A 22,943-nucleotide genomic window follows, 5' to 3' on the forward strand; every position below is an offset into this window, starting at 1 on the left:
TTCATCTTCAATGCCCTTGCTGATGGAAGGAGGTTTTCACTCAAAATCTCACGATACATGGCCCCATTCATTCTTTCCTTTACACGGATCAGTCGTCCTGGTCCCTTTGCAGGAAAACAGCCCCAAAGCATAATGTTTCCACCCCCATGATTCCCAGTAGGTATGGTGTTCTTTGGATGCAACTCAACATTCTTTGTCCTCCAAACACGACGAGTTGAGTTTTTACCAACATTTCTATTTTGGTTTCATCTGACCATATGACATTCTCCCAATCTTCTTCTGGATCATCCAAATGCTCTCTAGCAAACTTCAGACGGGCCTGGACATGTACTGGCTTAAGCAGGGGGACACGTCTGGCACTGCAGGACTTGAGTCCCTGGCGGCGTAGTGTGTTACTGATGGTAGGCTTTGTTACTTTGGTCCCAGCTCTCTGCAGGTCATTCACTATGGGATTCTGGGATTTTTGCTCACCGTTCTTGTGATCATTTTGACCCCACGGGGTGAGATCTTGCGTGGAGCCCCAGATCGAGGGAGATTATCAGTGGTCTTGTATGTCTTCCATTTCCTAAAAATTGCTCCCACAGTTGATTTCTTCAAACCAAGCTGCTTACCTATTGCAGATTCAGTCTTCCCAGCCTGGTGCAGGTCTACAATTTTGTTTCTGGTGTCCTTAGACAGCTCTTTGGTCTTGGCCATAGTGGAGTTTGGAGTGTGACTGTTTGAGGTTGTGGACAGGTGTCTTTTATACTGATAACAAGTTCAAACAGGTGCCATTAATATAGGTAATGAGTGGAGGACAGAGGAGCCTCTTAAAGAAGAAGTTACATGTCTGTGAGAGCCAGAAATCTTGCTTGTTTGTAGGTGACCAAATACCTATTTTCCACCATAATTTGCAAATAAATTCATTAAAAATCCTACAATGTGATTTTCTGGATTTTTTCTCCCATTTTGTCTATAGTTGAAGTGTACCTATGATGAAGATTACAGGCCTCTCTCGTCTTTTTAAGTGGCAGAACTTGCACAATTGGTGGCTGACTAAATACTTTTTTGCCCCACTGTATATATTTTAGCTTCGCACATGCAAAATCTGGTTCAGTCTGCTTTTCAACAGATGCTTGGAGGAAAATGCACCTTTCAGCGGGAAAATAACCTAAAACATAAAGCCAAATATACACTGGAGTTGCTTACCAAGACGGCATTGAATGTTCCTGAGTGGCCTAGTTACAGTTAAATCAGCTTGAACATTTAGGACCTTGAACATGGCTGTCTAGCAATGAACAACATCCAACTTGACAGAGCTTGAAGAATATTTTAAAGAATAATGTGCAAATATTATATAATCCAGGTGTGCAAAGCTCTTCGAGACTTACCCAGAAAGACTCACAGCTGTAATTGCTGCCAAACGTGATTGTAACATGCATTGTCTCTGGGGTCTGAATACAAATTTTTTATTTTCAATAAATGTGCAGAAATCTCTAAAAACACTGTCATTATGGGGTATTGTGTGTAGATGGGTGAGATTTTTTATTTATTTTTAAAATTCATTTTGAATTCAGGTTTTAAGACAACAAAATGTGGAATAAGTCAAGGGGTATGAATACTTTCTGAAGGCACTGCATGTGTGTGTAAAACATTTAATCACAGGTAAGAAATTTAACGTGTTTAGTCTGTTTGTAATTCCACTCACTACTTGTAGCTGTATAATCTGTTTGTTTGTGTTGTTGGTCTTGGCTAGCTTAATGTTCCAGTCAGTAGCTAGCTAGCACTCACTTGCGTGGCTCCTAGCACTGTCATGAAAAGGGGCATGTATTACGTTTTTCTAAGTAGTGAGAAGGCTCGGGAGCAGTCAATGTTTAAAAGCAATCTTTAGGTGTTGTACTTTTCTTAAATGTAGTTTTGTAATTGACTAACACATGTAGACAACAAGAAAATTGCGTTCTGTAAGCCAATAGGGTAACCAAAGTAACCACAGGTTGTTTTCTGCACAGGTGGGTGGGGCCGTGACACTCGAGCTAATACAGACTGGGACTATAGGAGCCAAGGACGTCAAGTAACTCAAGAAATAAAACAAATATGAAGAAAAGCTAAAACATACCATTGCCAGTCCCTGGTTATTGTGGGGTCTCTTAGAGCAAACGGACATTTCACAGTGCAGGAAGAGCAACGATTCATTGAAGTGTGAGTTGAAGGTGAAGCTGAACCTCTTCGTGTCGGTCTGGGAGTGGGAGATAGGTAGGTCTCTCTGACTGTAGTATTTGACGGTGTCGTCTGTAGGGCAGATATTCTCGATCAGGGTATAGTCTGACGCGATGTTGGGGTTTGAGTTGGCAGAGATGAAGCAGGTCTGGATCATGAAGCCAAGATCTGGGTCGACTTTGAAGGCTCCAATCTGACGGGAGAAATAAAAAATATAAAGATCAAAGATATTTGTGTTAAACAAAACATTGTGTTAAACATTGTGTCATTTTTCACAAAAACAATCAACTCATGTGCCAAAATATTGTCCAGTTTATAATGTGTAAGCAAGGTGTAGAGGTTATATGATTGATACAGCCTCTAAAGATGTCAGATGATTCTATTTACAAATCCTCTCATCGACGTCGTTGAATTGATAAACTATCTGTTTCGCTCTGCAAAGTTGTGTGAGGAACACCATCTTGGCAAATGTCTGTACACTCTCTGTCAGTCCAGGAGCTATTTGTTTTAACACAGAGAACAAGCTAAAGGAACACTATCAGAGTGCTATCAGGTCCAAGAATCACAAATCCTGTGGATTTCGGTCCCTTCAAACGTTTTAAGAGGATCTTTCTTTCGGCCGACCACAAGGCATTTCCCTGAGTTATGGGCAAATGGCACCCTATTCCCCATATAGTGCACTGCTTTTGACCAGAAACCTATGGACCCTGGAATAGGGTGCCATTTGGGACGAAACATGACTTATTATCCCACTGCTGCTTTCTCTCTCCCTTTTCTCTGAAACTTCTACATGTGTTTTACTGTTTTCTGGCTGTGCCATCAAACAGCTTGCCCAGTCAAAAGCACACATGTAAGCACGCAGGCACAGACACACAAACACACACACACACACACACACACACACACACACACACACACACACACACACACACACACACACACACACTAGGGCAGGGCACGGCAGATCTCAGCCCAGTGTGAGAGGTGTGGAGGTGGGAGAGAAAGGGCTAGAAAGGGGCTAAGGACTAGGCCCCATGGCCCCACACACAGAGCTCTTTGTGACTTGTTGCTGCTGTCTCTCTGAGGCCACACTGTCAGAGCAGCCGTCCTCCTCAAATAGCTCCATAAATCAATACTTCAAAGAGCCTCACTGTGTGGATCTCAAACTTATCTTACACAACCTCCCGATAGGACCTCCTTAGTAATTACTTATCAGTGCTATTGGCAAGGTACATTCTGGACTTTCCAGACAGAATAAATAGACGATAAGGTCTCTGGGGAGAATTCTAAATGCCATACAGTACTGTATGTTCCAGGACACTTTAAGACGGAGATGGTGGCTGGTAGGGGTAGTTAACAGCAGAAAGACGATATGTTAACTTTATATCCTACCGACCCAGACCAAATATCAACGGACCCTGTGGAAGCTAAAACACTAAGAGATGAAAGTGGACCAGACCAGTGTACACACAGAACAGTCCTCACTGTTGTTTTGACAGGCCTCATATTAATAGAGACAGAGACACAGACATATACACACACACAGACAATCCTGGCTCTTGTGAAATCGCTCCAACTCACATGTCCCAACATCTGGATACTAGCCTACTAATTATATTCATCTGAGAGAATCACACACAGACTAAAAATATAACAGACACAATGTACTTAAATGTATTTCCTACAGTTTATAGTATTTCACTGCTTCGTTTACCTCTACGAAGACCTGTTTATTTTTGGAGACGGTATGGAAGGCCTGGGTAGACGGAGAACGGAAGAGATGGGTGTTGTACAGCTCCATGTTAACCATGACGTCGGTGCTGAGCGGTTCCTTTGCTGCCGGGGCAATACGAGGGAATGATCCTGATCCTCCTAGAGTGTCCTGGTTCTTCCTGTAGGTGCAGTTGAACTGGAGAGAGGCGGGAGAGAGGAGAGAAAGCCAGTCAAAACAGTTGAACTGGAGGGACAAGGAGAGAAGAGCCAATCTAAACAGTTGAACTGGGGGAGGGGTGAAGAGCCAATCAAAACAGCTGAATTGGAGGGGTGAAGAAGAGAAGAGCCAATCACAACATAATCATGGTTCTAACATACCCTGGCCCTCACCCTTGTCCTCACCCTGACCCTCACCATCCCCCTGGTCCTTACCCTGGCCCTCACATTACCTGGCCCTCACCATCGCCCCTCACACTACCTGGCCTTCACAGCCAGGAGCGTGTCAAGTGTTTCATCACAGCAATATCACTGAGGGACACAGAGATACAGGCAGGAGGAGACAAAGATGAGAGAGGAAGAGTGTGCATGGGTAAAGAGTATGGCTATAGAGACACAGAGAGAGAAAGGAAAGAGACTTTGTAGATGAAAGGGAAAGCGTGATAGCAGATTTCCCAAAACGCTCAGGTCAGAAGAAGTTCAAGACATAAAGATAATGTGGGGAGTAGACAGTGAGAGTTGGAAACTTCCATCCTCCTAAGAAGCCAGATGAGTCTTTACTAGCACTGAGGGACTCTGGGAGATGGAGTTTCAACCATCTGGACAGGATTCAGGCGGAGGTAGTATATTATTTATTGATGATCAGTGGTCGGTCTGGTCTTGACTCCCAACTCTCTCAACCCCAGGCAGGCCCTGTCATGCAATGCTACTCTCTTAATTCCTTTTTCATTTAGGGTTAATTAACCAGGGTAAACTCCCTTGAGTTTGAAAACCAACCTCTTGTTCGAGGGAGACCAAATGTATGAAAAACAAACAAACAGAGAGTCATGTCGGTACAGGACTGGCTCTAGCCATTTGAGGGCCCTAAGTGAGATCTGGTTGGGGGGCCCCATGTCCCGGTAAAACATATTAGTGCTCCCGCCCCCTTTCATGGCTGAGAGGAGAATTCGAGTTTTAAAGTTAATTTTCTGCAATACTACCCATTTTGCCATTGGGTGGAGAGACATCTTTGCAGTTTTATAGAAGTTGGGGAAAAAACAAGTGACCGCTAATGCCTGTAGCTGGCCCTGTGTAGCTAGATGTCTGACCAGAATGAAGGACCTGTGTGCTGGTCCTGAGAGAGAACCATATTATCTAATATTATAGATGTCTTACCAGAATGGAGGACCTGTGATCAGGCCCCGTGGTGTGCTCCAGGAAAGCAGCCCTCTCCAGCGCCTCTGTCTCCCCAGGGAATGTCACGTCTCCGGACTCTAGATCATCGTAATCCAGGGGAACACCACTCCCATCCTTAGGCTCATCGTGACTTATCAGGATCTGGATGTCAACCACAGGGGAGTTGAACACATCAGTGAACACAGTTCAGATACAGTATGAGTCCCAAATGGCACCCCAGTTATTCCCGTTATTCCCAAACTTTTGACCAAAGCCTGTTCTAAAGTAGTGTACTATATAGCTAGGGTGCCATTTGGGAAACACCCACATTGAACAGGTTCAGGTTGACTTTTTAGAATCTGTACGTCAGCCACATAGGAGAGTTGATCATTGAATCATTGGACATAGTTCAGATATATTCACAAGGTGAATAGGACATGTTCCCAGCTACTGGTGCCAAATCATGTTTTAAGGGTGCATCTCAAATGACACCCTACTACCTATATAGTGCACTACTTTTGTCAGGGCGTTGGTAAAAAACAGTGCACTATATAGGGAAGAGGGTGCCTTTTGCGACATACACCAGGAAACTTTACCAGTGATTGGTGCCAAACTATTTTAAAATAATGTTCTGCGTGTGAATGGTGTTGTTTCATTCAGGGGCTCAGGACTAGTGTTGCAAAGCTGCCGGTAATTTAGGTAATTAACAGAAAATCTATGGCAATCTATCGTAACTTTGGAGATGTATATTTGAATAACTTAAAAACATTTAGAATAATATAGAATATTCCTTTTTTATATCTGTGTCCATATTGTTCATGAGTTTCTAGTACATGGTTCAAGAGAAAATAGTCTAATTAATGAAAAAAGCATGCAATAATTTTCAATTAATTCTACTAACTATTGACTTTTTCATAACTACCACCAGTTTGATGGCAAAACACTGAAACAAATACATATTGACATAATAACATACAATACATATAATACAAGTTTTAAAGAAAAAAACATATATAGGATATTTAATGCTGAAACCCTCATATTAAACACCAATGGTATCACTACGTTGATGGTGAATAAGGTTTTACAGCTTTGTCATTCAATTAGTAAAACATAAAAATCTTATTCAATAATTTCATAAGTTTTACATGTGATAAGGCGACACAGAGGGCCAGAGATTATTACAAAACCGTACACAAAAGGGCCACTAGATGTCTTGTGATAGATTACATAAAATCCTTCGAAGATACCAAAATTCTGGTGGTTTACTGGTAAACCTCTAAAGTTTCCAGTAATATACCCTCCCTTTGCAACCCTACTCAGGACACCAGTGATGCGGCTCTGGTATGAATCTAGCTGCCACAACATTCTGCAACAGATGAGCTGAAATTAAAACGTGGGAACGTCCAGAGATTTCAACAGTCCAGAGCTGAGAGCTCTATCAGGTACAACTCTGTTAAGCATATATTTCATTTTCTCCACAGGAAAGAAACACTGGAAGCCCACTCTGTGTACTTCAGTTGTTTACAGGCTCAGAGGTGAGTTAGGACTAGAAGAGAAGGACTAAATTAGGTCAATTATTGCCATTGACATTTAGTTTATTCCTACTGGTGCTTATTTCACACGTGTTGACCCTCCAGTGTAGTCTCTAGTCTAAGGATGCATCCAAAATGGCACCCTATTTTCTATATATTGCACTACTTTTGACCAAGGTTCTAATATAGTAAATAGTAGAATTGGGCGGTATACCATATATACCATATACCGGGGGAAATTTTGAAATAGCCACAGGATGTTTTTTCAATACCGTCAATATCGTTGAAACTATTTATTTTACATTTTTATACATTAGAATATTTGTAGCTACTTTTTAAGTAAATACCTGCAGTCAACTTGTGCAATACGTTAGGAGATAAAGAAGATTCCGTTCTTCAATTTACCTGTCAAATAATTTTGGATTATGAGGCTTACTAGCAGTCCCCCGTCACGTGGTTTTTGTTTACAAGCACACAACAACGAGAGACCAGAACCTTGTGAGTCACTAACTGTTGTGCAGCACGTGTCCGGTGATCTAGTTTCACTATGGAATTCACAACTAAATGTTTGCCAGCTAGATATTTTAGAACTATTACGGTAACTGTCTAAAATGTGCTAAATACTCTGCGGTTGTGCATTGGGTTTGCTAATTTAGTAGCTTGTTAGCTATCTAGCTAAGTGGTTAGCGTCTTCCAAAATCAAGCTTCGGTTTGTAACTGCTGAGAATCCCCGGCTGGATCAAGAGCCTTGCTGTCTAATGTGTTTTGTGTAGAAAACTGTGAGTTGCAGTTTTTAGTTACTTGTAAACATGTATGAGCTGGGATGCAAATAGTCCTGCAAATAGTCTAGGTCAGAGACTGTATAAAATGTTTGCAATGTGCTTGTCAGCATTTAGTTAGCACTCTATGGCACATATGTCAGAGTCAAGGCCCGCGGCCACATCCGGCCCGCGAGAAGGTTTTTTACGGCCCCTGGGATGATCTTGATTTATTATTAGAACCGGCCCGCAGACCGCAGCAAGCCGGCAGCCCGCAGATCTTTTACACGCACCAATACTACATTTCCCACAATGCAACGGTGACGCACCGAGCAGTAGGCTGCTTCATTTCAATATTTATTGGCACAGCAGTCGTCAGCATCACAGTAAAATTAACTTTCAGATACCCATCAAAAATGGCAAAACGGAAGGTGGACACTGAGAACCGGGGTTTCAAACAAGGTGGGAGTCGGAGTATATGTTCACGGAGGTAGCTGGAAAACCTGTGTGTCTTCTGTGTGGAGAAAGTGTGGCGGTACTGAAAGAGTATAATCTGAGACGACATTATGAAACGAAACACGCGGACAAAAACAAGAATATGGACATGGAACAAAGGCTACAAAAGGCAGCTGCAGCTGCAGGGTCCATGTCATCTCTGATATGTACAGTACAGTGAAGGCATTTAAAACCAAACTGACTCTGTGGGAGACGCAGATGCGGAAAGAAAATTTGAGCCACTTTCCCAGCTGCCAGACCATGAAAGAGAAGCTCTCTACCAGTGCGTTCCCGAGCGCACAGTTGGCTGATAAAATAGGTATGCTTGCCGCTGACTTTCGACGCCGATTTGCTGACTTTGAAGCACAAAAAAGCAGGTTGGAACTGCTCGGTAACCCATTTGCTGTTGACGTGGAAAGCTCACCACCAAACCTCCAAATGGAGTTGATTGACCTCCAATGCAATGATGCACTGAGGGCAAAATATGCGGCAGTGGGTGCTGCGGAGTTCGCCCGTTTCCTCCCCGACACAATGCCCCAGCTGCGCATCCAGGCTGCTCAAACGTTGTCTATGTTTGGCAGCACATACCTGTGTGAACAACTTTTTTCTTTGATGAACCTGAACAAAACATCACACAGAAGTCGACTTACTGCTGAACACCTCCACTCAATTCTGAGGATTTCCTCAGCTCAGAGCCTTACCCCTGAACATTGATGAACTTGTGGAAAAGATGGGACACCACCAAGTATCACCCTCAACCTCAAACAAGTGAACATTACTGTGCAATCACATATTTAGAGTTTTTACTCAGTTCAAGTTTAAAAGTTAAAGTTTAATATTTGTTTTCACTGCATGTTACTTCTCCTTAAACAAAGTGTTGTTTTTGATTAATAGATTTTTGCACTTTATTTTATTGTATTTCAATCCAATTATATTTTAAAAATATTTCAGTTGAGTGGATGATAGAAAATTGCTATTATTGTTTTTTTCTTTGAAGTAAATTTAGCCCACTTTTGCTAAAATAGAAAATATAGGCTACTGATGGTGCCTTGAATACCGGTTTCTTTCATTTAATGTTCATGTTATGGGGATTTTTATATAAAGGAAATTTGTCTTTTGTGTCTGTTGAAAATTAAAGATTACTGACAGAGCCATAAGAAAATATTGCTTTATTTATCTGATCATATTGGAATATATTTGTTAGGTTTTCAGTAGGTTCAATTAGGTTCACTAGACTATATGCGTCATTTAAAAAAATTTCAATGAACATTCGAACAGTCCGGCCCTCGGCTTGTAGCTAAATTTTTTATTTGGCCCTCCGTCCATTTGACTTTGACACCCCTGCTCTATGGGTTAGCATTGCTAACCTTTGGACTACAGAGGCTCAGTGGGTTTTGAAAATAGCTCCCCTTGTGTTCAATGCTGGTATGACCAAATATCCCGGGAGCACAAGGTCGGTATGACAATCTGGATACCGCCCAAGCCTAATAAAATAAAATGCTTATTCGTAGGATGGAACACACAAGGACATGGGGCTTTGATGTATTGCGAAACAGCTGAATGAAGAATACTTTATTTTGACCATAGGGAACTGAAGTTATCTTTGTATCTAAGAAGAGAAAAAAAACAAATATCCAGAAGTAATGAAGGCCTAGTTAACACATTTTGCAGGGGGTATTTTATTTATTTAAATGTTGATTTATCAAGGGATGGGAAGCCCCCTCAGCACCCCTACTTCCCGCAGCAATTCATACTGTTGTCCTGATTTAGCGCTAGCTGCCCCTAGCTGTTCCTCCCATGCACATAGAGATAATGGATTACCATTGTTCAGAGTAACAGGATAGGGTTGGTGGTTACGGCCATAGAGATCCTATAATTGTTCTATTTAAATATGTGAATACAGTACTCATATAGGGCTAGTTTCCAGACACAGACCAAGCCAAGTCTTGGACTGAAAGTATTTTAAATGGAGATGCATTTTAGTCCAGGGGTATGCTTATTAGGGTTTGGGCACACTCAATTTCCAGGATTTACAAGATTTTGGAGTATGGTAACATGTGGTAGGCTAGGGTCCAGGAAACGTGCCTTCAATGAGTTGATCATTTGCTAAATGTGCTACTCACTGAGTTGATGTAGAGGACCATAGGACCGGGGTGCATGGGGTACTTGGTGGTCTGACAGCCCTCCAATGGGGTCACTAACGTGTAGTGGGTGGAGTTGACCGTTGCTTTGCATTCTGGGTCTTGAAGAGTCAGGTTGACATTAGCGTAACCGTTAGCCTGAGGAAAGAGACAATGTAATCATAAATAGTCAATCATCTATAAAGTATTTTTTTAATGATATAATGTCAATATAATCTATAATCTTTGCAATAAAATTTTAATCATGATCAATGATCATCTCAAAACGATAAGGAGAGCTGACTGAGACACATGACACTAGACTAGTGAGGCATTAGACATTCTACAGCACATACTACTTCTCTGTGTGATGTTAAATAAAACCACAGGATAGTCCAACTCTAACCATAATTATACCTAATTGCAGTGTGAGGGTTTTACTACACTGTTGTCTATTGTGTTAGGCCTGCTTCACAGTGCCCAATGGTAGCACACAAGTACAGACACACACAGAAGAAAACACACTACACACTGTTGACTCAAGTCAGTGCCAGTCAGTATTAAAGAGGAATAATCATACAGTTAAATCAAGCATGAAAAGTGTGAATTCCACAACTGCCTTTCCTCCATTTTTGACACAATGGAGGCAGACATTGAGTCACAGTGATAAGCCAGTTGGCTGACTACTCAAGTATCTCCTCACCTGCAGACTCCCTCGGTCGATGCAGACCACTATCCTGCTCTCCTCACACTGAACACTGAGACCAACACTGAGGGTCCCCTGCTGCTCCTCTGGCTCCCCACCCAGCTCCCCTCCCAGCCAAGGCTGGTCATCCATGGAGGGGGGCAGGGACAGGTAGGGCAGGCCCTGCTCCATGAGCGGGGGCAAAGGGAAGGTGAAGGGCAGGCCACTGGAGTGTGGGGCAGCACCCCCCTGACCACCAGAGAGGATGGGGTTGGTGTCCCGTAAGATGGAGGGTTCTGTAGGGAACATGGAATACAGGGGACCCACCACATCTATAAGTGAAGTGTGTGTGTGACACATTTTAGTCACACACACAGATGCACAGAGACGCACATGCACGAAAGCACAAGCACGAATTCACACGCACGCGCACACACACACACACACACACACACACACACACACACAGGCCTCATCTGGTGATTTTAAAGGAATGGAGATTGCACCGAGCACAAACAGAACGAAAAATTTAATCTAAATTGGCTCAGAGTTAACAGACTTGAGTTTCAGACTATTGTCTTTATAAGGACAGTTAAAATTGTATGTCGATGGTATGTGGTTTTAAAAATCAATGATTTATAATAGTTTATACTTTTATAACAAGCACTTACAAATAAAATGTATTATTATTATTAGCATAATTTATTTACACAGTAGATATCTTTCTTAGAATTTAGTGAACCTATGTCTATTTGTCATGCATTATCTATTATTTTCATTACAGTAAACATACACTTTCAATGACCACTTTATTAGTTACACCCATCTAGTACCAGGTCGGAGCCCCCTTTGCCTCCAGATCAGCCTGAATTCTTCAGGGAATGGATTCTACAAGGTGTGGCATTCAAACGTTGCTCAATTGCTATCAAGGGACCTAATATGTGTCAGGAAAATATTCCTCACACCATTACACCACCGCCACCAGCCTGTACCATTGACACCAGGCAGGATGGTGCCATGGACTCATGCTGTTTACGCCAAACCCTGGCTATGATCAGCGCGACGCAACAGGAACTGGGGTTCGTCGGACCAGGTGATGTTTTTCCACTCCTCAATTGTCCAGTGTTGGTGATCGCATGCACACTGGAGCCACTTCTTCTTGTTTTTAGCTAATAGGAGTGGAACCTGTCTTCTGCTGCAATAGCCCATCCATGACAAGGACTGATGAGTTGTGCGTTCCGAGATGCCATTCTGCACACCACCGCTATTTGTCTGTTTGTGGCCAGCCTGTTAGCTTGCACGATTCTTGCCAATTTCCTTCGAGCTTTCTCATCAACGAGCTGTTTTTGCCCACAAGACTACTGCTGACTGGATATTTTTTGTTTGTCGCACCATTCTCTAAACCCTCGACGCTGTCATGCATGAAAAGCCCAGGAGGCCGGCTGTTTCTGAGATACTGGAACCGGCGTGCCTGGCACCGACAATCATACCACGCTCAAAGTCGCTTAGGGCACTTGTAGGGTTGTGCGTAAATCCCAGGATTTACGGTATTACTAGCTTGGTACATAAGGGGGAGCAAAAATAAACTAAAAAAAGCCCTATGGGCATCTATTACCAGAATGCTAACAAAATTAGAATAAGTAATAACACATTTCCATGGAAGCTGCTAGCTAAATATGCTAACGTGCGCAAACAAAAATAAACTTATTGCAAAGAGGCAATCCAGCTCATGAAGTTATATATATATAGGTAGGAGCTACCGAATGTAATTTTTGGTGAGTTTGGACATTTACAAGCGAATGTGAATGAGAGACTCAAAGTTTTGACGCATGCTTGTCTGAACAGTGCTCTCGAGCAGTGTGTACAGGCTGTATTTGTGTGGAATCTGGAGTCACTAGGGCAACTGGCCTGCCTGCCTGCTCTGCTTGAAGAAGATGGGGGAGGAGCAGACGGGCCGAGAACAGAGGATTAAAAAAAAGCAAGGAAATCAAGACAGCCTACAGATAACTCATCCAAAGGGCTTTGACTTTTCAAACATAGCAGAAAGCTAACCCAATATTGTTAATTCAGCCACTTACTTAGATAACTAGCAAGTTAAATTAAGGGTTGCGTTAACGCAGAATTCTGTGTTTTTTCATGCAGGAACAAAATATGAAACGCATAAGAAATATTTTGCTGCGTTTTGGAAAGCAGATCTAAAATGCTTCTTACTGGAATTTCTGCTCGACACCAGATTAATTTTGTGCTTCAAGCTGCACTTCTCCACTTGGATGAGACTTCACGAACGGGCATTCTATCAGCAGACAGCGCTTTGAGATGAACTTTAAGCCAAACATTAGGTCATTTAGCTGCCTACATTCTTTCTATGATAAACATTAGAAATATGATGGCCATGCATCGTTTTTGCAAAAAAGACCTTGCTTTTTCATTGTAAGCTCATTTACTTTTCTGGTTGCCAGCCAAGTAGTGTTGCGCTTCTGTTGTCATGAAGCTATTTTCTGCCAAATTTGTTGCACTCATATTTTTTCTGTGAAGGAAAACTAGAGCTGCACATCCCTGATCACTAGTGAAGCAAAAGACAACATTGGCTTTCAATATAAAACGTGACCCCTGTCAATACACAGCAGGACTCAGCTGCTCCTCTTTCTCCCGTTGTGCTATTTACAAACAAACACTTGACTGACTCAACTGTTCTGGGGAAGTAAGGTAAGATTCTTAATGTAAAATAATGTGACAGGTGAAATGAAGAATGCAATCTCCTAATATATTGCACAATTTGACTGCAGGTATTTACTTAAAAATAAGCTACAAATATTAACATTTATTGAAAAAATGTAAATAAGTTGGTTCAATGGTGACAGTATTGAAAAACCATCCCGTGGTTACTTCCAAATACCCCGGTATACCGCCCAAGTGGAAGCCCGACTGGAATTTTTCAAATAAGTTATTCATACTCAAATAAGCAACCAATTGCTTGAAAACGACTTCTAAAAATCTTGGATAAAAAAGGATGTTTAGATGTCTATAATTACTCAGTGATGAGGGGTCTAGATTGTCTTTTTAAGGAGAGGTTGGACAAGAGCTGTTTTTGGAAAGGAGCCAGAGTTCATGGCGCAATTTACAATAGATATGTTGTGACCAACATTAGGCATAACGTCTTTAAGTAGTCTAGTAGGGATCACTTCTAAGGGGCAGGAGGAGGTCTTCATGTGAGCTACAGTATCAAGGAGGGAATTAAAGGATATTTGCCCAAAGGAGCAAAAGGAAGCAGTAGACAGTCTCAGAGCGGTTGCCTCCTGACCAGAAATGCTGTTATGTCGGATACTGTCAATCTGGGATCTAATATTTTCTATAAAGAATCGTAAAAACTGTGTGCAGAGATCAGGGGATGCGAGCATGTAACTCTTGGGGGGGGGGGGGGGGCACCAACAATACAATCAGTTGTCTATAAACAGAATTATAGAAGCCTGGGTGTTTCTCACCTGGCTCCCTGAGCCTGAGGTTAAAGGTGTTAGCTACAGGTGTGTGGGTGTAGGTGGTGACCGGTCCGTAACCATGATCCTCTGCCCACTTGATCAGGGCCTGAGAACCAGACGGGAGGTGGTGCTTAGGGGTCCTAGACACCTCCATCAGCCTCTCTGTGTTGGGGCTCAGACTGATGGTATCTGGCGTCTGAAAGAAAGGTAAATACAGGTTTATATTAGTCATATGGAATATTAAATATGACACAGTATACAGTCATTTTCTTCCGACAGGTGGAGTCACTCCTATGTGATGCTCGTCCCTCAGTACAGACAGAGCAATCTGACCATATTTTAAACCATTCTGTGTCATGAAAGACATTTTATAGAGATCAAAGTGGGTGCTTTTTCTCTTCTAGTCAGCAGCATTTACAGTAATCTCTACCTCTGCTAAAGTTTCATTTCCTTTGTCTGACTGTATGGAACAGTAAAAACGACCCTGTCAGTTTCAAAAGCCAGCGTGACCACAACCCACAATGAAAGTGAGAGTATTTCACATAATTTCATATCTTGACAGAGTAAAAGTCGAAGAACCATTTTACATTTGTTAGGTTTCTTCATGGAAGGAAAGCCCATGACAAATGTAATACTGCCCATAGTGAAGGGTCATACGCACGCACACTCGATCAAAAACACACACACACACACGGTCACAATCACACACACATTGAAGGCCTGATCAATGGTGGGACTTAGTCTGTGTCAGATTTCTACCAGAATTCCTCATTAGTTCTGCAGTGTTCCGTGCTGTATAATGTGAGGGAGCTAATCCCTTCTCACAGATCCACTCTGTCACAAATGGCATCCTAGTCCCTATTTAGTGTACTACATATGACCAAGGCTCATGTACTCTATGTCAGCCTGGCCTGTACTTTCCCAGACACCCTGGACCCACTCCAATTCACATTCCGCCCCAACAGATCCACAGATGACGCAATCTAGTTACTTCACACTGCCCTCTCCCACCTGGACAAGAGGGGAAATAACTATGTAAGAATGCTGTTCATAGACTACAGCTCAGCTTTCAACAACATAATCCCCTACAAGCTCATCTGCAAGCTGGGGACCATGGGACTAAACACCTACCTCTGTAACTGGATCCTGGACTTCCTGAAGAGACAGCCCCAGGTGGTAATGGTAGGCAACAACACCTCCACCAGGCTGACCCTCAACATGGGGGCCCCTCAAGTTCCCTGCTGTACTCCTTGTTCACCCATGACTGCATGGCCACGCACAACTCCAACACCATCATCAAGTTTGGTGACGACATGATGGTGGTAGGCCTGATCACCGACAGCGATGAGACAGCCTACAGGGAGGAGGTCAGAGACTTGGAAGTGGTGTGCCATGACAACAACCTTTCCCTCAATGTCAATAAGACCAAGGAGCTGATCGTGGACTACAGGAGAAGGTGGGGAGAACACATCCCTGTGCACATAGACAGGGCTGTTGTGGAGCTGGTTCAGAGCTTTAAATTCCTTGGCATCCACATAACTAAGGACTTAACATGGTCCACACAGACAGTTGTAAAGAGGGCACAACAGTCCTCTTTCTCCTCAGGAGGCTGAAAAGATTTGGCATGGGCTCTCGGATTCTCAGAATGTTGTACAGCTGCACCATCGAAAGCATCTTGACTGGCTGCATCCCGGCTTGGTATGGCAAATGCACCACCATCGTCCGCAAAGCGCTACAGAGGGTGATGCGGACAGTCCAGTACATCACTCGGGGCGAGCTCCCTGCCATTCAGGACCTCTATCAGGCCAGAAAAATTGCCAAGGACTCCAGCCCCCCAAGTCATTGACTGTTCACTCTGCTACCATCTCGCAAATGGTACCGGAGCATCGGCTGTCAGACTAACAGGCTCCAAGACAGCTTCTACCCCAAGCCATAAGACTGCTAAATAGTCAAAAGAATGCTTAAAGGGATATTTCGGATTTGAACATGTTAGACCTCATTTTCCACTTACTTTTAGTTTTGAAGCCTCACCCAGACAATTGGTTTGATCAGACTTCCATTCCTGAGATTTCTTTGGCTGTCTTAGTTGCTTGCAAGAGTCAAATTGTGGTAGTGGCCAGACTCAACCCAAAAAACGTGTTTCAAAACATCTGGGCTATACAGGCATGTCAATATCGAAACACTCTTTCCACAATTACAAGCATAAATGTGTATATCCCAAACTGTGTTTACTGTTTTGCCCTTGTATTGGAACTAATTTCTATGTCACTACTACATCCGCGTGCTGCTAGTCTTGCTTAGCCACACCTCCAAATTCTACGGAGCCTGCTTCTCGAGGATAGCGCAGTACAGACACATCTTTCAAGCGCTACACTGCCCAAAACCATTACATCAAAATCAAAACATGTCTGAGTCGGACGGCTAAAACTGAACAGGATGCATACTTTGCAGAACCATATTTATATGGGCCAGAATATACTGATGAAGAGCTTGGACAGATAGAAGCCGAGACAGAATGGGGGAAATGGCAACAGGTGATCCGGCAGACCAGCAGACCAGCGGCAGCGCCCAGAGAGAGAGTCACGGGGAACTGGTGGTGTAAATGTGAAAAATGCAAGGCAATGCAGACCAAAATTGAGGGTCTGTGCTGTTCTGATGGGACTTGATAATGCCAACACTTGAAGAACTAAATGTGTCTGCTGGAGACACTGATGATGTCAGTAACAGCACAACAGTCTGTGTGACAGATCATGCAGATTTCACAGCCCTTATCAACCCAGGAGTCATTTAAATGTTTTTCCATGTCCCTAAGATCAACAGAAAAAAGTGACCACGTCCAGCGGGAGCAAATGGGCAGCTGTCCATAGATTCTGTAAACATTTGAAATTGAAGTTATCAATAATGTATAGATAACAATAAATGTATCCGTTTCCTATAATGATACTTTTGTATATATAGTGTATGTGGACACCCCTTCAAATTAGTGGATTCAGTTATTTCAGCCACACACGTTGCTGACAGGTGTATAAAATCTAGCACACAGCCATGTAATCTTCATAGACAAAGTAGAATGGCCTTGATGAAGTGCTCAGTCAACGTGGCACCGTCACAGGATGCCACCTTTCCAACAAGTCAGTTAGTCAAATTTCTGCCCTGCTACATAGCATAAGATCACTCGCCGACACTGGACTTTGGAGCAGTGGAAACATCTTCTCTTGAGTGATGAATCACGCTTCACCATCTGGCAGTCCTACCTGCCCCAATACATAGTGCTAGATGTAAAGTTTGGTGGAGGAGGAATAATGGTTGGGGTTAGGCCCCTTTCTTCCAGTGAAGGGAAATGTTAACGCTACAGCCTACAATTACATTTTAGACGATTCAGTGCTTCCAACTTTGTGACAATCGTTTGGGGAAGGTCCTTTCCTGTTTCAGCATCACAATGCCCCCGTGCACAATGCAAGGTTCAGACAGAAATGGTTTGTCGAGATCTTCGAGCATTTCACGCTTAAGTATTCAGAGCATGTGACAAATAATATTTGATTTGGTTATTAACTGTCATGTTAAACAGATATTTATTTTAGTAATTTATCCAAAGCAAATAGGGTTAAGTGCCTTGCTCAAGTGCACATCAGCATATGTTTTTTCTCCACGTAGTCAGCTTGGGGATTTGAACCAGCAACCTTTCAGTTACTGGCCCAACGCTCTTAACCGCTAGGCTACCTGCCAACCCATATAGGGCCAAGCTGGTATTGGTACTGTCCTAGAACAGTAAACTGCAGGTCAGGAGCACAGCCCATCGCTACCATGTGTACTCAGTTTCCAGTCCCCTCCTCCCCCTAATGTTTCTTTTAGCGTAACCTACTACTGTAGCCAACCGTAGACCTGCTTTGTTGGCCTGATTGCTTCAGTGCAGTGACAGCCTAAAGTGTAGTTGTACAAACAGGCAGAAGGTGGCAGGGTCTGTGTCCCAAATGGCACCCTAATTCCTATATAGTGCACGACTTGTGACCAGAGATCCATGGACCCTGGTCACAAGCAGTACACTACATACGGAATAGGGTGCCATTTGGGATGCATCCTGGGCATAAACAGAGCTAGCTGGCTGCCTAGCAGAGGCACACCCCCACCCTGCCTGCATGAGGGTGACTGTTACATAATGTGGGAACCAACCCTGGGTAGCAGGGACCCAGAAGACAACACAAGACACCTCCACTGAGGTCAGCACTTAGCATAGGGACCATGGAATGGAGCTATGCAGCACCTATAAAGATGATAGGATAGGAGGGCAGGCCAGTTTGGTTTGGGCCACAGAGATAGTCTTTTTTCCTTTAGTCCAGGTCATCATTGTAAATTACAATTGGCTCTCAAATGACCCACCTTTAGGTTAAAAAAAAACAGTTTTATTAATAGACAAAACACATTTTATATCCATTAGATATCTGATGGCTATGTGCCAAAGGTGTAAGAGCCATCCTTCATTATGACTTCAGATATAAGTAAAATTAAAACAATTATACATAAATTGTATTGTCAACCTTAAACCAAATAATTATCCCTTGGTGTAAGCCTTGTAAATGTGTGTATGTATGTCTTTCAATTACAATAAAAGTGTATAAATGACCACAGTGTGTGGGTGTCAATGTTAACAAGAATGAATCAATATTTAAATTCTACAGACAGTCATGGATGTATTTATTACACAGGATTTTAACCTGTTCTCAAGAGTATTTTGTATGATTCTGTATGTAAATTCGAGACACTCCATTTAGCATGATATGTTACGTTTCGTATGGCATATATTAATTTGTGGATGTCCATCACCCATTTCGTATTATATGTTAAAAATTACAATTCATATTATATGTTATGAATTTTCCAAACGTACAATATGTTACGAATTAGCAAAACATATGCCATGTTACGAATTCTAGCTAGGTGGCTAGTGTTAGCTAGAGGTTAGGGTTAAGGTTAGGGTTAGCGAAAAGGGTTAGGGTTAGGGGGAGGGTTAGCTAACATGCTAGTAGTTGCAAGTAGTTGCAAAGTAGCTAAAACGTAGTAAGTATTTAAAAAGTAGCTAAAATAGTCTGTGATGAGATGTGAACTTGCAACCTTTGTGTTAATACACGTTTGCGTTATGCCTACCCATCCAAACACCCTACTGTTTCTGCAATCCAAACAAATCAGGTCTGGTGAAACCATAGGCAGAGCTAGTGCTGGTCCCAAATGGCACCCTATTCCCATTATAGTGCACTACATTTGACCAGGGCCCATAGTACTTTGGTCAAAAGTAGTTCACTTTATAGGGAATAGGGTGTCATTTGGGATGCAGCCAGAGCCTGCAGTCAGCCAGAGCCAGAGCCTGCAGTCAGCCAGAGCCAGAGCCTGCAGTCAGCCAGAGCCAGAGCCTGCAGTCAGCCAGAGCCTGCAGTCAGCCAGAGCCAGAGCCTGCAGTCAGCCAGAGACAGAGCCTGCAGTCAGCCAGAGACAGAGCCTGCAGTCAGCCAGAGCCTGCAGTCAGCCAGAGCCTGCAGTCAGCCAGAGACAGAGCCTGCAGTCAGCCAGAGACAGAGCCTGCAGTCAGCCAGAGACAGAGCCTGCAGTCAGCCAGAGCCAGAAGTCAGCCAGAGCCAGAGCCTGCAGTCAGCCAGAGACAGAGCCTGCAGTCAGCCAGAGCCTGCAGTCAGCCAGAGACAGAGCCTGCAGTCAGCCAGAGACAGAGCCTGCAGTCAGCCAGAGCCAGAAGTCAGCCAGAGCCAGAGCCTGCAGTCAGCCAGAGCCAGAGCCTGCAGTCAGCCAGAGACAGAGCCTGCAGTCAGCCAGAGACAGAGCCTGCAGTCAGCCAGAGACAGAGCCTGCAGTCAGCCAGAGACAGAGCCTGCAGTCAGCCAGAGCCTGCAGTCAGCCAGAGCCTGCAGTCAGCCAGAGACAGAGCCTGCAGTCAGCCAGAGACAGAGCCTGCAGTCAGCCAGAGACAGAGCCTGCAGTCAGCCAGAGCCAGAAGTCAGCCAGAGCCAGAGCCTGCAGTCAGCCAGAGACAGAGCCTGCAGTCAGCCAGAGCCTGCAGTCAGCCAGAGCCTGCAGTCAGCCAGAGACAGAGCCTGCAGTCAGCCAGAGACAGAGCCTGCAGTCAGCCAGAGCCAGAAGTCAGCCAGAGCCAGAGCCTGCAGTCAGCCAGAGCCAGAGCCTGCAGTCAGCCAGAGCCTGCAGTCAGCCAGAGCCAGAGCCTGCAGTCAGCCAGAGCCAGAGCCTGCAGTCAGCCAGAGCCTGCAGTCAGCCAGAGACAGAGCCTGCAGTCAGCCAGAGCCTGCAGTCAGCCAGAGACAGAGCCTGCAGTCAGCCAGAGACAGAGCCTACAGTCAGCCAGAGACAGAGCCTGCAGTCAGCCAGAGCCTGCAGTCAGCCAGAGCCTGCAGTCAGCCAGAGCCTGCAGTCAGCCAGAGCCTGCAGTCAGCCAGAGACAGAGCCTGCAGTCAGCCAGAGACAGAGCCTGCAGTCAGCCAGAGCCTGCAGTCAGCCAGAGACAGAGCCTGCAGTCAGCCAGAGACAGAGCCTGCAGTCAGCCAGAGCCTGCAGTCAGCCAGAGCCTGCAGTCAGCCAGAGCCTGCAGTCAGCCAGAGCCTGCAGTCAGCCAGAGACAGAGCCTGCAGTCAGCCAGAGACAGAGCCTGCAGTCAGCCAGAGCCTGCAGTCAGCCAGAGACAGAGCCTGCAGTCAGCCAGAGCCTGCAGTCAGCCAGAGCCTGCAGTCAGCCAGAGACAGAGCCTGCAGTCAGCCAGAGCCTGCAATCAGCCAGAGCCTGCAGTCAGCCAGGGCCTGCAGTCAGCCAATACTGTCTGTGATGAGCCTATGAAAATGTCTTGCCCCCCTCCTCTCTTCCCCCTTTCTCCTCCTCCTTTCCCCTCATTATTTGATGCGATGACAACCCTTAGTGCTGTCAGGGTGATATGTCATCCATCCCCCTCCATCATCCACCCCCCTCCCTCCTTCCATCCCTACATCCCCTGCAGGCAGGTTGAAACCAGGTGCCACTTCAACAATCCTCAGATTGTGACAAATGTATTGGTCAGCAACACAAAGTGGTGACATGCCTGTCTGTCTGCTGTGCCTGTCTAGTCATGTGTTGTGACATGGTTATTCTGCCTGTATCCACTCACACCATCAGTGCCATTGTGATGTGTTACTGAGACAGTGAAAAACATTTTGGCAGTGAAAAATCTGAAAGTAGAACTACTCAATTTGAACTCAACAGTGCCGCCACTTGGTTTGCTTTAAAGCTGAGGGATGGAGTCTTGGGTCTCTGGAGATGGCCTTTAAATAAACTGCTACTACTGAAAATCAAATAATTGTTATTTAGGTCAAAATAGCTCTTTCCAAAAGGAGAGGCTGTATTTGTTACGTTCAGAGTGACGTTCTGAGTCACGTACCACTACATTCAGTTTCCCGCTGATGCTGTGAGCCTTGATGACCCAGTTGACAGACTTCTGACACTTCAGCAGCAGCACGATGTCACGAGGCAACAGAACATCTGCCCCCAACGGCCTCAGATCAACGATCACATCCACCTGGAACGCACTGCTCAAGGAGAGGGAGAGAGAGAGAGACATAAGAATTTTGGAAGGCCCAAAACACTGTATTTACATGCCTTCTCTCAGTCTGGCCAACTGATTAAGAAAATGGAAGTATTCCCAGAAAGAGGAGGACATGTGTGTAACAGACCAGACTACATAGCGGAAGTATGGTGAAATACATGTATTTCTGGGCTCTTCATGCATATACAAAGTAATCACACCACTGGAAGAGTGAGGCGACTATCTGGCAGACTTGAGATACAGACTAGAGTCTAAGATAGGTTGCATCCAAAATGGCGAATAGTGAATAGGGTGCCATTTTGGGACAACCTCATAGACTCTGAGCCTGAGGTAGAGTTCTTAACAGAACGTCATAAGGTCAATATTACCCACCCTCTTACTTCATATCCAAAACAAACTACCAGAGACCAGAGAGACAGATCATTCTGGCCTCTAGTAATGGGGAAATTACACTGAGATCATTAAGGTTCGTGCTAAGACTTACTGTGATCGACATAATGTGTATTGTATTGACATAAAGGGCCAGTTTCCCAGTGAACAATTTAAGTCTGCTCCTCGACTCAAAGCAAGCTCAATAGAGAATCTCCATTGAAAGTGTTCTTTAGTCCAGAACTAGGCTTAATCTGTGTCCAGGAAACCAGCCCAAACTAGATAAACGTGCACCCTATTTGGGTCAGACTATTTTTTGGTTCTGGTCGTGGGCTACAGTACTGACCAGCTGGAGTTATGTTTATGTTATGGTTGTGGTGGATTACAGTACTGACCTACTAGAGTTGGGTGCTTGCAGCTCGATGATGTGGACCTCTTGGTCCTGGTCTGGTCCAGACAGGACACAGCCTTTAGAGGCCTGGGACTCTACGTAGCCAGCAAGGTAGTTCAGAGAGAGGAACTTGTTGTCGATCTTGCAAGTATCGGAGAACACTGGGTCTGGAAGAGGAAGGGAGAAGGTGGGTGGATGAGATTATGAGATGAGATCATGGCTTGATGTATAATTCGAACACTGGAT

At 44.2% G+C, this 22,943-nt stretch overlaps 1 protein-coding gene across 2 annotated transcripts in view; it reads right to left on the minus strand.

Annotated features, from left to right (window-relative positions):
- LOC135513056 (transforming growth factor beta receptor type 3-like) overlaps positions 1-22,943 on the minus strand; it is a 166,616-nt gene that overhangs the window by 26,073 nt on the left and 117,600 nt on the right. For both annotated transcript variants that reach the window (XM_064935716.1, XM_064935715.1), the window contains 8 exons: positions 22,702-22,864; positions 21,773-21,920; positions 14,356-14,545; positions 10,892-11,169; positions 10,192-10,347; positions 5,281-5,442; positions 3,911-4,105; positions 2,096-2,389 (listed from right to left, as the gene is read on the minus strand). In XM_064935716.1, coding sequence (XP_064791788.1) covers positions 2,096-2,389; positions 3,911-4,105; positions 5,281-5,442; positions 10,192-10,347; positions 10,892-11,169; positions 14,356-14,545; positions 21,773-21,920; positions 22,702-22,864 — 1,586 coding nt within the window. The remainder of the gene's footprint in view (positions 1-2,095; positions 2,390-3,910; positions 4,106-5,280; positions 5,443-10,191; positions 10,348-10,891; positions 11,170-14,355; positions 14,546-21,772; positions 21,921-22,701; positions 22,865-22,943) is intronic.

This window comes from Oncorhynchus masou, chromosome 24 (assembly GCF_036934945.1).
Source record: "Oncorhynchus masou masou isolate Uvic2021 chromosome 24, UVic_Omas_1.1, whole genome shotgun sequence".
Taxonomy (NCBI): Eukaryota; Metazoa; Chordata; class Actinopteri; order Salmoniformes; family Salmonidae; genus Oncorhynchus; species Oncorhynchus masou.